The sequence below is a fragment of the Pelodiscus sinensis genome, chromosome 1, assembly GCF_052426305.1.
Source record: "Pelodiscus sinensis isolate ZL-2025 chromosome 1, ASM5242630v1, whole genome shotgun sequence".
Lineage (NCBI taxonomy): Eukaryota > Metazoa > Chordata > Testudines > Trionychidae > Pelodiscus > Pelodiscus sinensis.
The window spans coordinates 167,629,509-167,641,598 of NC_143052.1; the positions used below are offsets into that span (position 1 = coordinate 167,629,509).

General features: G+C 45.6%; 1 protein-coding gene across 5 annotated transcripts in view; it reads left to right on the top strand.

Moving 5' to 3' along the window:
• The first annotated feature begins 5,319 nt into the window (after positions 1–5,319).
• IGSF3 (immunoglobulin superfamily member 3) overlaps positions 5,320–12,090 on the top strand; it is a 154,389-nt gene continuing 147,618 nt past the window's right edge. For 3 of the 5 annotated variants that reach the window (XM_075909248.2, XM_075909275.2, XM_075909271.2), the window contains exons 1-2: positions 5,564–5,708; positions 6,103–6,876. In XM_075909248.2, coding sequence (XP_075765363.2) covers positions 6,834–6,876 — 43 coding nt within the window. In that variant the 5' untranslated portion in view covers positions 5,564–5,708; positions 6,103–6,833. Of the gene's footprint in view, positions 5,339–5,563; positions 5,709–5,778; positions 6,877–12,090 lie in introns of those variants that run through there. The other 2 variants (XM_075909263.2, XM_006124235.4) reach the window with 2 other exon arrangements.

Below are 12,090 nucleotides of genomic sequence, written 5' to 3' on the forward strand. Positions count from 1 at the left end.
GGCAAGGCTGCGGAATCAGCGAGGGCTCCCCGCTGTTGGGGGAAGGATGGAGGGCTGAGCTCAAGCCATGGACCACCTGAAAGCCAGCCATGGAGTCCCCTCTCACTTATTTGGGGGACCATGCGTTGCATTTGCACCTTTCGCACTCCCTGCGTATGGGCCTGGACATTCTTCTTTCCCGCCATCTGTGGAATACAGGAGGTCTGTGTGTGTGGAGGAGGATTCGAATGGCAGAGCTGAGATCTACCAGGTGCACACAAGGGGGATCTCCTGACCTCACTGTTAGGGACCTCCCAAATGTATGACCCGTTTTGTTCAATTTCATAGTCATAGGATTTTAAAAATAATACATTTCATAATTTCAAATATTTAAACATATAACATTTCATGATCTTGTAACTGGAGGAGTCCTGACCCAAAAGGGAGTAGTGGTACCATTGTGAGGTTATTATAGGGGGATTGAGGTATTGCCACCTTACTTCTGCACTGCTACTGCTGATGCTACTGCCTTCAGAGCTGGGCAGCTTTAGAGAGAGGCAGCTGCTGGCTGGGTGCCCAGCTCTGTAGGTAGAGCAACTGCCAGCAGCAGTGTAGAAGTAAGGATGGCATGGTATGATACTGCCACCCTTACTTCTGCTGGCAGCACTGCCTTCAGAGCTGGGCACCTGGCCAACACTCACTGGTCTCCAGTTGCCTAGCTCTGATGGCAGAGCAGAAGTAAGGGTGGCAATACCACAACCTCCTTAGAATAACCCTGCAACTCCCCGGCAGCTCCCTATTGGGTTGGGACCCCTAATTTGAGAAACACTAGGCTCCCCCATGAAATCTGTATAACAGATAAACACACACAAAAGACCAGATTTCACGGGCTGGGGGACTAATTTTATGGTCTGTGATGTGTTCTTCATGGCCATGAATTTGGTAGGGCTCTATTCATTGTATAACCCCTTTGTGTCTCAGCAAAGTGGCAGACCTTTCTAAGGGGACTGATTCATATCTGAGCAGGAGTTCTGTGACAAGGTGGGTGTCTCTGTAACATGCTGGGAGTGACACGACTACACCCACGCTGCTACAACTGAATTTCTGTTTCACTTGCCTTTCTGAGACAAGAGGTGCTGCTTCAGTCATAGGTGGTTTATTTAACCGTAAGCAGGGTCTGAATGAACTATCCTGTGACAGCTAGTTCAGGAGAGAGAGAGGTTGCAGGAGTAAACACAAACACACTCTGTGTAGGTATCTAGCAGACAGAAGTTGGGAGCTCCTAGTGTTTGGCTGTGGCTGGTGTTAGATTACAGATCACTCTAGTATTGAATTCAGGAGGTGTGCAATGTTGTTATTGTCACTGGGTGGCCAAGGGGGAGCAAAACTGTGCTGAGCTTGTCCTGATGGAGAGAGAGGTCACCATGAGCTGACAGGAACTTGCTAAATCAGGGGTCTGACTGCCAGACTGCTGTGAAAGTAAGAAGGGTGAGGATACAGGTCCTAGCCAGGAAGTGTGGACTTTCCCTAATAGTTCTTGATCTAGTTTAACCTGTTCTTCCCCATGGCTCAAAGGCAGAGCTAAATAGGCTTTATTAGGAGCCTTTTGTTACACTGAGGTGCTCAAATGAGAGCTGAAATTACTTGTGCTGGGGCAGTGTTTCTGCCTAGTCTGTAAAGAGCTGAAAACCACAAGACTGAGGTGCAGAAACAGGCAGCAACAGAAGACTACTGGCTGTTGGCTGGCTAATGAGCAGCTAGCAAGGTGACAAGCAGAACAAGCGGCCAGCAGAGCAGACCAAGTGGCTGGCAGGGCAGCCACTCAGATCAAGTGCTCAGATGGTGTAACAAGCAACGTGCCTTCTTCCCTGGGTGGGAGGTGAACTCACACAGATTCACCTCTGAACCCTGGGTCCTCACTGGTCACTGTGAGTGGGGTAATGTGAGGGAGCAGAGAGGGGCACAGAAAAGGAACATTTGGATACAGAACTCAAGAATATGAGGCAGAAGTCACTGCCCTTGCACTCTGGGGTGCGTGTTCTGTTCATGGTTTTATTATTGTGAATCCTGCATGTGACATTTTCCCTAATTAATGTGAAGTGACTTCCCTCCTTTCATTATTCTTTTCTACACTCAGACACAGTGCTTGGGAGTAGAGAGCCACTGCTAATTGTCCTAATCCAAGCAGCAACTGCTTTGTCTCACTTTGCTCTCTCTCACTAAGGCCAGGGGGAGCCTGATGCTGAACTCTGCTGAATTGTCTCAGGTACAGTCCTATTCATTAGAGAAGACATGGGAATTGGTTGGAATTGCTGATTCAGTGCTTTTCAAGGGACTGCAGTGGACTAAATCATTTGCGTGCTCATGCTATGGGTCTACCAGCACTGTTGTGCCTCTGCCTGCTGAGGGCAGGGATGTAGACATACTGGAGGTTCTGTGAAGCAAAGTAAAAACCAGTCCTGGACAGTGCAACAGCAGTGGTAGACAGCAGAGAAACCCAATGTTGGGGGCCCCATCAGAGATATACCCACCAACTTCCAGCTGATACGGCAACCTCACCATCAAACCAAGCAACCAAGCGGTACAAAGTGGCCTAGCACTTCCTGAAGAGGAGGTAAGAGGTAAGAGAATACACTAATCTGGGAGGAGCTCCACACAGCAAGTCCAGTCCTGGCACATTGCACAGATCATGAGGCTATTTTACCCATCTATGTATTTATTTAAGTCACCGTGTAAGTTATGTGAATAAATCATGACTACAAATATATTTCCGTAGGCAGAGACATGATCTAGTTATCAGAGCACAGAATTAAATAGTAGGAATCCTTGAGTTGTAATCCAGTTGCTGCATCTTAGTGTATGTATAACAGGCTTCGGGTGGTCCACCAATTGGATCATTAGCTTCCGTGTCCTGGGCTGGGTACTGACTGGGAGTGCGATGTGAAAGCTGATCCAGATCCCCCAAAATCTAGGTATAGCATCAATTCACTCTACAGCTTTGGAAAAGTCAACTGGCCATTGTGGGTCTCAGTTTCCATATCTATGAAATGGAAATAATACCCTCGGTCTCCTCAAAGAATATTTGTAAAGTAATCTGAAAGTGAAAATAGCTATTATGAATGCAAAGCTGTTTTTATTATTGGGGTCAAGGAGGAGACAAGCATGGAGATGATGAAGCTTTTGAAACATAGGTTCCCATTAATAGTCTTTAGCACACAGTGCTTATTATAATCTAATTTGACTAAAATGGGATTAATCGTATAATGCTATAATGTCATTTGCATGGTCCCTTTATGTATACTATTGTTACTATGCATTAATGCAATACCTTGAAAGAGCTTTGAGAAAAGGAGCATGTGAAAGCTCACTGAATCTGTTATTTGGCAGTACATATTATTTTATGCTTCATAAGAAGTATACGTTGTAAACTAGTATGTTACCTGTACATAATAAGAATATTTCCAAATTTATCTTAAACTGCATAGCAACATGCTCTAAAAGCTCTCGACTGCGAGTCTTTATCTTTGTCCAAATTTAACCCGAAATGTATTTTTCTCCTTTATTGCGATTTCCTAATTTTCTTAGCTGTTTATTTTTCTAGTTATAATGCGTTGAAGCATTTTGAGATATAAGCCTTGATCCTGCAGATGCATAAATAGGTGTGCAGTTTAACTTATGACTAGTGTTCAATGAGGATACTCATGGGTGAAGTTATGCAAGTTGTGGAGAAGAGACTGTGTTAACTTGAAATGGAGTATGGTTGTGGAGGTGAAAAGTGAAATTATATGGTGGGTTACAATGCTGGATGCAAGTCAAAAAGAACATATGCGGCTGGGTAAATGGGACACAGAGGCTTGGACTCCTGGATAGAAGCTCCACCCAGATTTCTTGTTTGGAACATTGAGGGTTTGAATTTGAAGGGTCATGAGTTGGCTCTTGAGGAGAGAGCGGGCTCATGGAAGGGTCCAAGGGCAGCACTGCCTGGATCTGATAAGATTGAACTTTGCCTTTAGGAGCAAGAAATAGAAGAGTTACTTACCTCTTTTGTTATGTTTACGCTGGTTAAATAAAAGTTTAGTGGTTGTATAAACCCAGACGTTGGAGATGTAGTCATCCTACAAATTTTGAAGAGGGAACCAGGGCTTTTGAACGCTAGGGTTACCAGATGGTTTCAACAAAAATACCAAACACACTTGACATTACATCACAATCTACATTACATCTTATTTAGAAAATACCGGACATTTATATTTTCTCAATTTGTTTCCCAAACAGAAAGCTCAAATACTGGACTGTCGGGTTCAAAACTGCATATCTGGCAACCCTATTGAAAGCCGAGTTAGGAAAAGCAGTCAGGGTTGCAGGGGATGAACAAGCAAGTATCCTGACAGGAAGTTTAGGAAAATAAGTGTGCTTAAAAGTTGAGATGCTATAGCTATCTCAGTCAGGGGTGTGAAAAATCCACACCCCTGAGTGTTGTAGTTAGGCCAACCTGACCTTCAGTGTAGATGCAGGTCAATGTAGATGCTGTTGCATGGGGAGGTGGTGTTCCTACACTGATAGAAAACCATCCTCTGATGCTGTAGGCTTCATTGACACTACAGGGTTATGGCAACATAGCTATGCCAACATAGTCTCAGTAGGGTACACATAACCTGAAAGAGGTGAAAGGGCTGTACTAGTATGGTGTTGAATAAGATGTATGCCCTGGAAAACCCAGGTCATGACATGTGCAAAAATGTTTGCAGGATCAAGACCACACTTGATATAAAAATATTCAACAAATTCAATCATATTACACTGTATAATGCTGTAGGAGTGAAGGGAAATGATATTCTATGCCTATTATCAACATCATTTGTTTTCCCACTCTCACCTGGAGACAGCTTGATACATTCAAACTTTTGATCCCTAATTTTACAGACCCACAGACTTTAAGGCCAGAAGTGCCCATCAGCCTCTGTATGTGGCAATTTGGCCTGAGGTACCCAAATTATTTCCCAGCCTGCAAAACATCATTGTGGTACACTGACATTTCCACAACACCATCCAAGCTGTCACGATGCAAAATTCCCAGGCACCAAAGCGTCACAAGGCTGTAGGACAGGGCCACAACACTAAACATCAGGAAGGAGCGAGGTCCCTCGAGGACAAAAAGTGGCAGCGCTGCAGCTTACGCACAACCATTGCTTGCATGCATAGGTCCTGTAACGAGAGGTGGTGCCACACCCCCGGACTTTACGTGGGTTGTAGCATAAACAGGGTTTACAGCTGGGTTCAGTAGCACTCAGCACTGAACCGGTGCGGCACCTCGGCTTGCCTAATACGGAATAAGCGGTGCGGATCTGAAGGCGCCTGGGTGAGGCAAGCTTCCCTAGCGCTCCCCACCGCCCCGCGGTGCTTTCCAGCCTCGGGAGCTCGCGGCCCGGCTGTAACACGATCCGGCTCAAAAAAAGCAGAGGCTGGCGTGTCCCGCTTGGGTCAACCCCCCTTCGCTCCCCTCCCCACGGGAGGGGGGAAAGCGCCTTCCCGCCAGTTCCCGGAGAGCGGGGCCGGGAGCAGGCGTGGCTCCGGGCGGCGGGGCAGGGCGGAGGGGAGCGGGAGGCCCAGGGGGCAGAGGGCGGAGCGGGGGGCGGGGTTTCCCGGCGCAGAGGAAGCGCCCGGCCCTCCCCCGGCTGTCGGAGCGGAGCAGGGACGCCGGGCGGTGCCGGCTGGAGGGCGCGGGGCAGGTAGGTTCCCCGGCGGCCCCACCTCTCGCGGGGGCGGAGCAGCGCCCGCGGGGGCTCGGTGAGCCCCAAGCGCGCAGGGAGCCGGGCGGGCGGCTGCTGGAGCCGGGGCGCGCTGTGTGGCGGGGGCACGTGCGCCGGCTGCGGGCTCTGCCGGGGCAGCGGGGAGAGCGGCTCCCCCGCTGCTGCTGCTGCTGCCCGCCCCGTCCGAAGCGCCTTCTCCCGCTGCCTGCGCCCCGCCGGAGAGCCAGACAGCCGCCAGGCGGGCGAGACAATAGCGGGCTGGGCTCCCCGCCGCGGGCATCTCCTCCGCCCACCCCCGGCCGGGGCTCGGCTCCCCGGGGCGCTGGGGGAGCGCGGGAGACCGGCGCTCACGCCTTGCTAACTTTGCTCGCAGGAGGAGGGGGATCCCGCTGCTGAGCGGGGAGCCTCGCCCGGGCGGAACAGGAGCAGCCGCGGAGAGTAGGAGCCCGGCTCCGGTGGCACCGTCAGGCAGAGCCGAGCCCGGGTGGAGGAGAGCGGGGCACAGCTCACGCTCCCGTCCCAAGGAAGGAAGGAAGCCGCTGGGGAAGCAAAGCTACCGACTCTGCCTCCCGTGGAGCGTAGCAGCCGGAGGAACACCCTGTACATCTTCAGCCGCCGGGACGGTAACTGATTATTTATTGGGAACTGTACCGGGAGGCACCGGGAATGTTCCCGTTTTCGCTGGAAGGAGGATCTGGCATTACCAGACTGAGCAGATGAAAGGATTTATCTCATTTCCCCTCCCTGGCTGGCTACTGTGACAGGAAAGGATCCTCAATCGCTGTTGAAACTGGCCCTGGAAAAAATCAAAGTAGACATTGAGGCACATAGCGTGCCGGGATCCAGAACGGCTGTAGCATCAATTTGGAAACATAATTTTAGCAGTTGAGGACGTTTTCACGCCTCCCACTGTCCTTCCCTCACTTATTTTTCCCTTCTGTTCTCCCTTCTCCTGCCCTCCCATCCCCACCTTGTATTTCCACTGGCAACAAAATATTTTTCAGGAAATATAAGCCAATTGGTGGCTGACAACTGAATATTTAAAAAATAGGCAAGTGAGGAGAGGAAAGAGAGCTGCCCCTTTATCTTCACTCTCTTACAAAGATGAGGTGCCTGCTGCAAGAGCTGACATCTCTTCTGCTGCTGGGTGAGTGGCTGCCTATATATATATATCAATGATCTGATAAAAGTTTGACCCACCATTCATTTTTCTTTCCAGCTGTGCATTTTATAGGGAATATGGCTTTATCACACCCATTCAATTTCCTGAGAGATTCCAAGTATCTGATAGTACCCTGTGCTCTTGCAAAAGAAATGCAATAGCAGCATCTATTGCTGGAATTGGATAAAAATAAGGCTTTTTCAGCATTAATACAAATGAACAGATTTGCTATATTATTTATCATTCCTGCTGAGATGGATGAGGACACCATTGGAGTAGGAGCTTTACACACACGTAACAAAAGGTGTTCACTGATACCTGTGTACTAGTGGGATCCATTCAGAACTTGCAAACTGTGCATGAGACGGGAACAATGAATAATCCTTTTTCTATTGTGTCTGCAAGCTGTACCATTTCTGCCTGCTTTGCTTGTCAGATTTCACATGCTGACCCTGGTCAATACTGGATGGGGATACCTCCATGGAAACTTAAGTACGGGTGAATCAGTAGGCACCACTATCTATGATACTAAGTACAGAAGGAAGCCTGGGTATGGTTGCTATGATGCTGGATAACACCTCCTCTCCCCCATAAAACTGAAGTTCTTCTCATCTATACTGCTTAGAGATTACATAATTTTTTTTAATAACAGTGGAGATAGCTTCCTAGTTAAACTTCAAATTGTGTACGTATATTCTGTCTCCGTGAATTCCCCTTACGGTACCAATTTGATACAGTATTTTTCAATTACTGCCTTAAAGTGACTTGTAGATCTGCTGCGTGCCTGTTGAACAAGTGACTGTCAAGAGACCATCCCACAAGTAACTGTCTCAGTGGATAAATGTACAAAGTCTTGTAAAGTGCTTTGGGATCTTTCTGGAAGAGAGATGCTATAGCTCTGTAAGATGCCTTTACAAGTTTAAGAATGGCTTTAAGAAATTAGTTGAAACATCCCATGAGTCTTTGTGATGGTCCGTGTATTTAGACTAGTGTTAACAAAATGCATTTTGAGTGTCCAGGGATCTTTATGAAAACACAGTACTCTGTTTCGACATCACAAAAACACAACCCTGGTGAATGTATGTGAAGGGGAGATACTTTGTAAAGGTGAAAGCTTCCTTCGCTATTATGGCAGCAAGGAATTTTTGTTAATTTCTAATCCGAGGAAGAGAAGCAGAGCCAACAGCATCTTCTGTGTCTAGTCATTACAGCTGACAAAGCAAGTGCAGATAGCTCGGAAATGACAGTTCTGCTTCAGTTGCACAGACATGTTTCCCTGTCTCTGATTTTGTTTTTCCTCTTGCTATCTTCTCTTTGCCGGAAGAGAGAGATGAACCTTTGGAATGGTTTTGGATAGGGTTCAGGCTTCGAAACAAATAGTGGCTTCTCCTCCCTACTCCTTAGAAAAAACACTTAAACCAAGGTTGTCTGTATTATTCTGCTGTGCAATTTATCAGAACACAGTAGATTCATTTTGTAGTCAATGTGGATGAACTGAAGTTTCTTTGAGTTAACTTTGTTTGAATACTAAATGCTCTTGGGTTAAGAAGAGTACAATTCTGGATAATCTATTCCTAATAAGGAGTGAGTGGGTGCTTGCTTACCTGTTCTTCCTTCTAAGTTGATACTAAACTGATACCCCAACATAACAGTAGGGGGCATTGTGTTGCTAGAGGAACTGTCTTTCAGATTGGATTTTGACATTCAATTAAACCCTTCATACATAAGTTTAGGTGTTACTTCCAGTGCCGTGGCCAAATTGTAGCTTGGTAATTACTTTCTGGTAACATGAATTATATTTTATACTTCTCCAGTTAAAACTGGATCCAATGTTCTTCATTTTCTATCCGTGCTATTTGGAAAAGCTGCCAAGACAGCTAACAGCTGTTGCCTTTTTATCTGAGAAGGGCTTCTTTTCCACAGTATGCATCAGAATCCTGTGTGTATATGTAGGTTGTAAAGCATTTTGGTATCTGTGCCAGTAGAGGCCTCGGTGTAAGATGTTTCGTTTAAAAAAAAAAAAAAAAGTGTGGGGGGTGGAATTGTTTAGTCCCATTTCGGTATGCATCACTAGTTTAAATTCTAGGCTTCTTTAAGCTGTTTGCATATTTGCTGAACTGGTGTTTTTTAACACCTGATCTGACAATGCCTTGAAGCCTTTTGCTTTGCCCGAAAGCCCCAGGCTACTCAAAAATTCTTTAGGGCAGTGTTTCTGAAAGCTAGAGACCTGATTTGCCATACTGAGGATGAGGGTAGGGTGAGGGTCAAAAGCTTTGTCTCAGTTTTATAACACAGATCTTCTGACTGGCTTTCCCAATAAGGATTTAGTGTTGTGGGGTATTTTTTAATGTAGTGCTATAATATTTTTTGCTAATGAACTATGGGGATAGGTGCACATAAAGGAGTGTAGTTCATGTTTTGCTATTATTTGTAAAACCTTAGAATTGTAAAAAGACAGGTGGTTATGATAAAAGCTGAAGACAGCTAGTTTGTACTTGATTTGCTATTTCATATTAAATTCAGAATAACTCTGCCAAACTAGGGATTGAAAACTCACAGCTGGCATGTGGGTGTTACACTCTTGAGACTGTTGCTTTTTTTTCTCTTTTACTGCAGTAGTTCAGTTTTCAAGGCTTTAAGCAAGTGCCACTTCATCACCTTGTATAAAATGGGGGACCACGACAAGTATTGTAAATAATCCCCATGCAGCAATGAGACTATTAATCTCTCTGCTAGGCAGTACTAATTCTGTATGTAGTTACGAGATTTACCTGCTTCCCTCCCCTCCCCCCGAGTTACAAGATCTGATATTATGTGTGTCTATAATATAATACATCAGGCTTCTACAGAATGCAAAACTCTTTCTCATTGGTGACTGGTTTATGAATAGGTTTTTGTCATACTTACGTTTGACTTCATACATCTACGTTATCAAGAAAGGCACCTGGGAGTGAGCACAATAGCTGAAAATTGCAAACGCTATATATGCATACATACATACCCAGATTCTTACAGGGATGTTACATATGTATGTACTGATCTCTCTCTTCGTTCATACATAATAATGGGTAATTTTTTTATTCTTAGAAGGGAGTGGAGGCACTGACAAGTCCTGAAAGTTCAGATCACTGTAAATAGCATGCTGCCATATAACAAACAATGATAATGCCAAGAGGACTCCAAGGCTGATATTGGATGGTTCTTCACCTGTCCCAAAAGCCCTTCACATATAGAGGCAGGGTTCTTTCCTGTCACTCCTTTAGACCGTTGGGTTTGCATAGCACCAATATGCTTCTGGTATGCTACTCTGATACAGCGGCAGCAGCCTAGGGCAGCAGGTATATGCTTAAAGACTGGCTCCCTGTGTGGTCCCCCCTGCTTCAGATAGAGGCAGCAGTGTGGGGGGGGGGAGGGGAAGCTTGCGTGTAACCATGAAGGTTAACCTTTAAACATGTACTCTGACATCCCTTATTTGGTTAGTGAAAGTAGGCAGAGAAAATGGCAGAAATGGTGTTCGCCCGCTTCTTTTTATCAAAGCTTGCAGTCTAGTCTTAAGAATTTTGATAACCACTGTTGCTAGCTAGACATTCGGAAGCAGAAGAGAGTCTTTGGGTACGTCTAGACTACATGCCTCTGTCGCCAGAAGCATGTAGATTAGGCTACCAGACATAGGAAAATGAAGCGTCGATTTAAATAATCGCCGCTTCATTTAAATTTACATGGCTGCCGTGCTGAGCCGGCAAACAGCTGATCAGATGTTTGTCGGCTCAGTGGGATAGTCTGGACGCGCGGGTGTCGACATCAAAGGTATTTGTCGACCTCCCAGGTATGCCTCCTGGGATGAGCTCATGATACCATCTACATGTTTTGTTAGTCTATAAAGTGCTACCAGACCTTTTGAAGTTAGTCTGTACAGGATAAACGTAAACATAAGTTACCCCCGGAAGCTTTATATAAGTGTGAGTGAAAAATCCACATCTCCTGAATGAAGCAGTTAAACTGACCTGGCCCCCTGGTGTAAACAGCTCTAGGTCTAGGGGAGTGAGACAGCTTCTCCTGGAAATGGATTAATTGTGCCAACGGGACGCTTTCCCATTAGTTATGTCTTCACTGAAGCACTACAGTGATTTAAGTGTAGATCTGCCCTTAGTTGAATGTATAGGCCGTCCTTGCTATAAGTCCAAGATACATTCAAAAGAATTTGGACTTATAGTGAAACAAAGCGGGGAACTCTTTTCCTGTGGCTGACTTCCATTTGCGTGTTTGGGGGGAGGGGTTTATATGCGGGGAATGGAAGACTTATAACGCATCAGTTCCTATAAGCATCAATGACTTCAGTGCAGAACGGATGTATACCGGGGTGACTTATAGCGGGGTTGTTCTGTATCATACTGGTGCTGTGTAAGCAGCACTGGCTGCCAGTTTGTTTCCAAGGGCAGTTGAAGTCCTTGCATCTATAGTGGTTTTTTGTGATTTGCGTCCTTGTTTCTTTTGAAGGCTGCATCTCTTGCTGTGTTATACCATGACAGATGAGGTACCTGAAATTGCATGTATTTTGGGGTAAAAATCCCCTCAACTCTGGAATCCGATCTCCCAGTCCCTTGTTCTTTGTTCAGTTTGTTGAAGTTCAAAGCATGTTGTACATCCAACTTATTTCCCTAAGAGCTTTTAATGTAGAAGGTTTTGATTTTTGCAAGGTGGACATTTAGTTGACATTGTGTCAAGTTGGTTTTCTCTGTTAAATCACTTTTTATTGTAAAATTTGCATGCATCTAGAATGCTTTTTGACAGGTACATTATGTAAATGCAAGGATGAATAAACAATAATGCAAAGGAAAGATGGGAGGGGAATATAGAGTTGTGTGTTTTGGGAGGGAGATAATCCATTCTATATTTGGCAAATTATTGCATGTTGAATGCCAGGGAGCTGGTTGCGTGATAGAGAGAGGGAATTTTCCTGACCCCCCCTCCCCTTCTGCCTGCACAGAATAAATTACAGTTTCTGCATAGTTTCCCTGGAAAAAGATGACAGGCCAGTAATAAACAATGAAGTGTAAGTCTCTCGGACACACTGATTGACACGAATCATGGTATAACCAGAATGAATGACTTTAGCCTGATAAGTAATTTTTTTTAATCTGCAAACTCCTCTAACTTTTTATTCCAGAAAGCTTTTTGGGAGAAAGGGAAAGCTTTCCA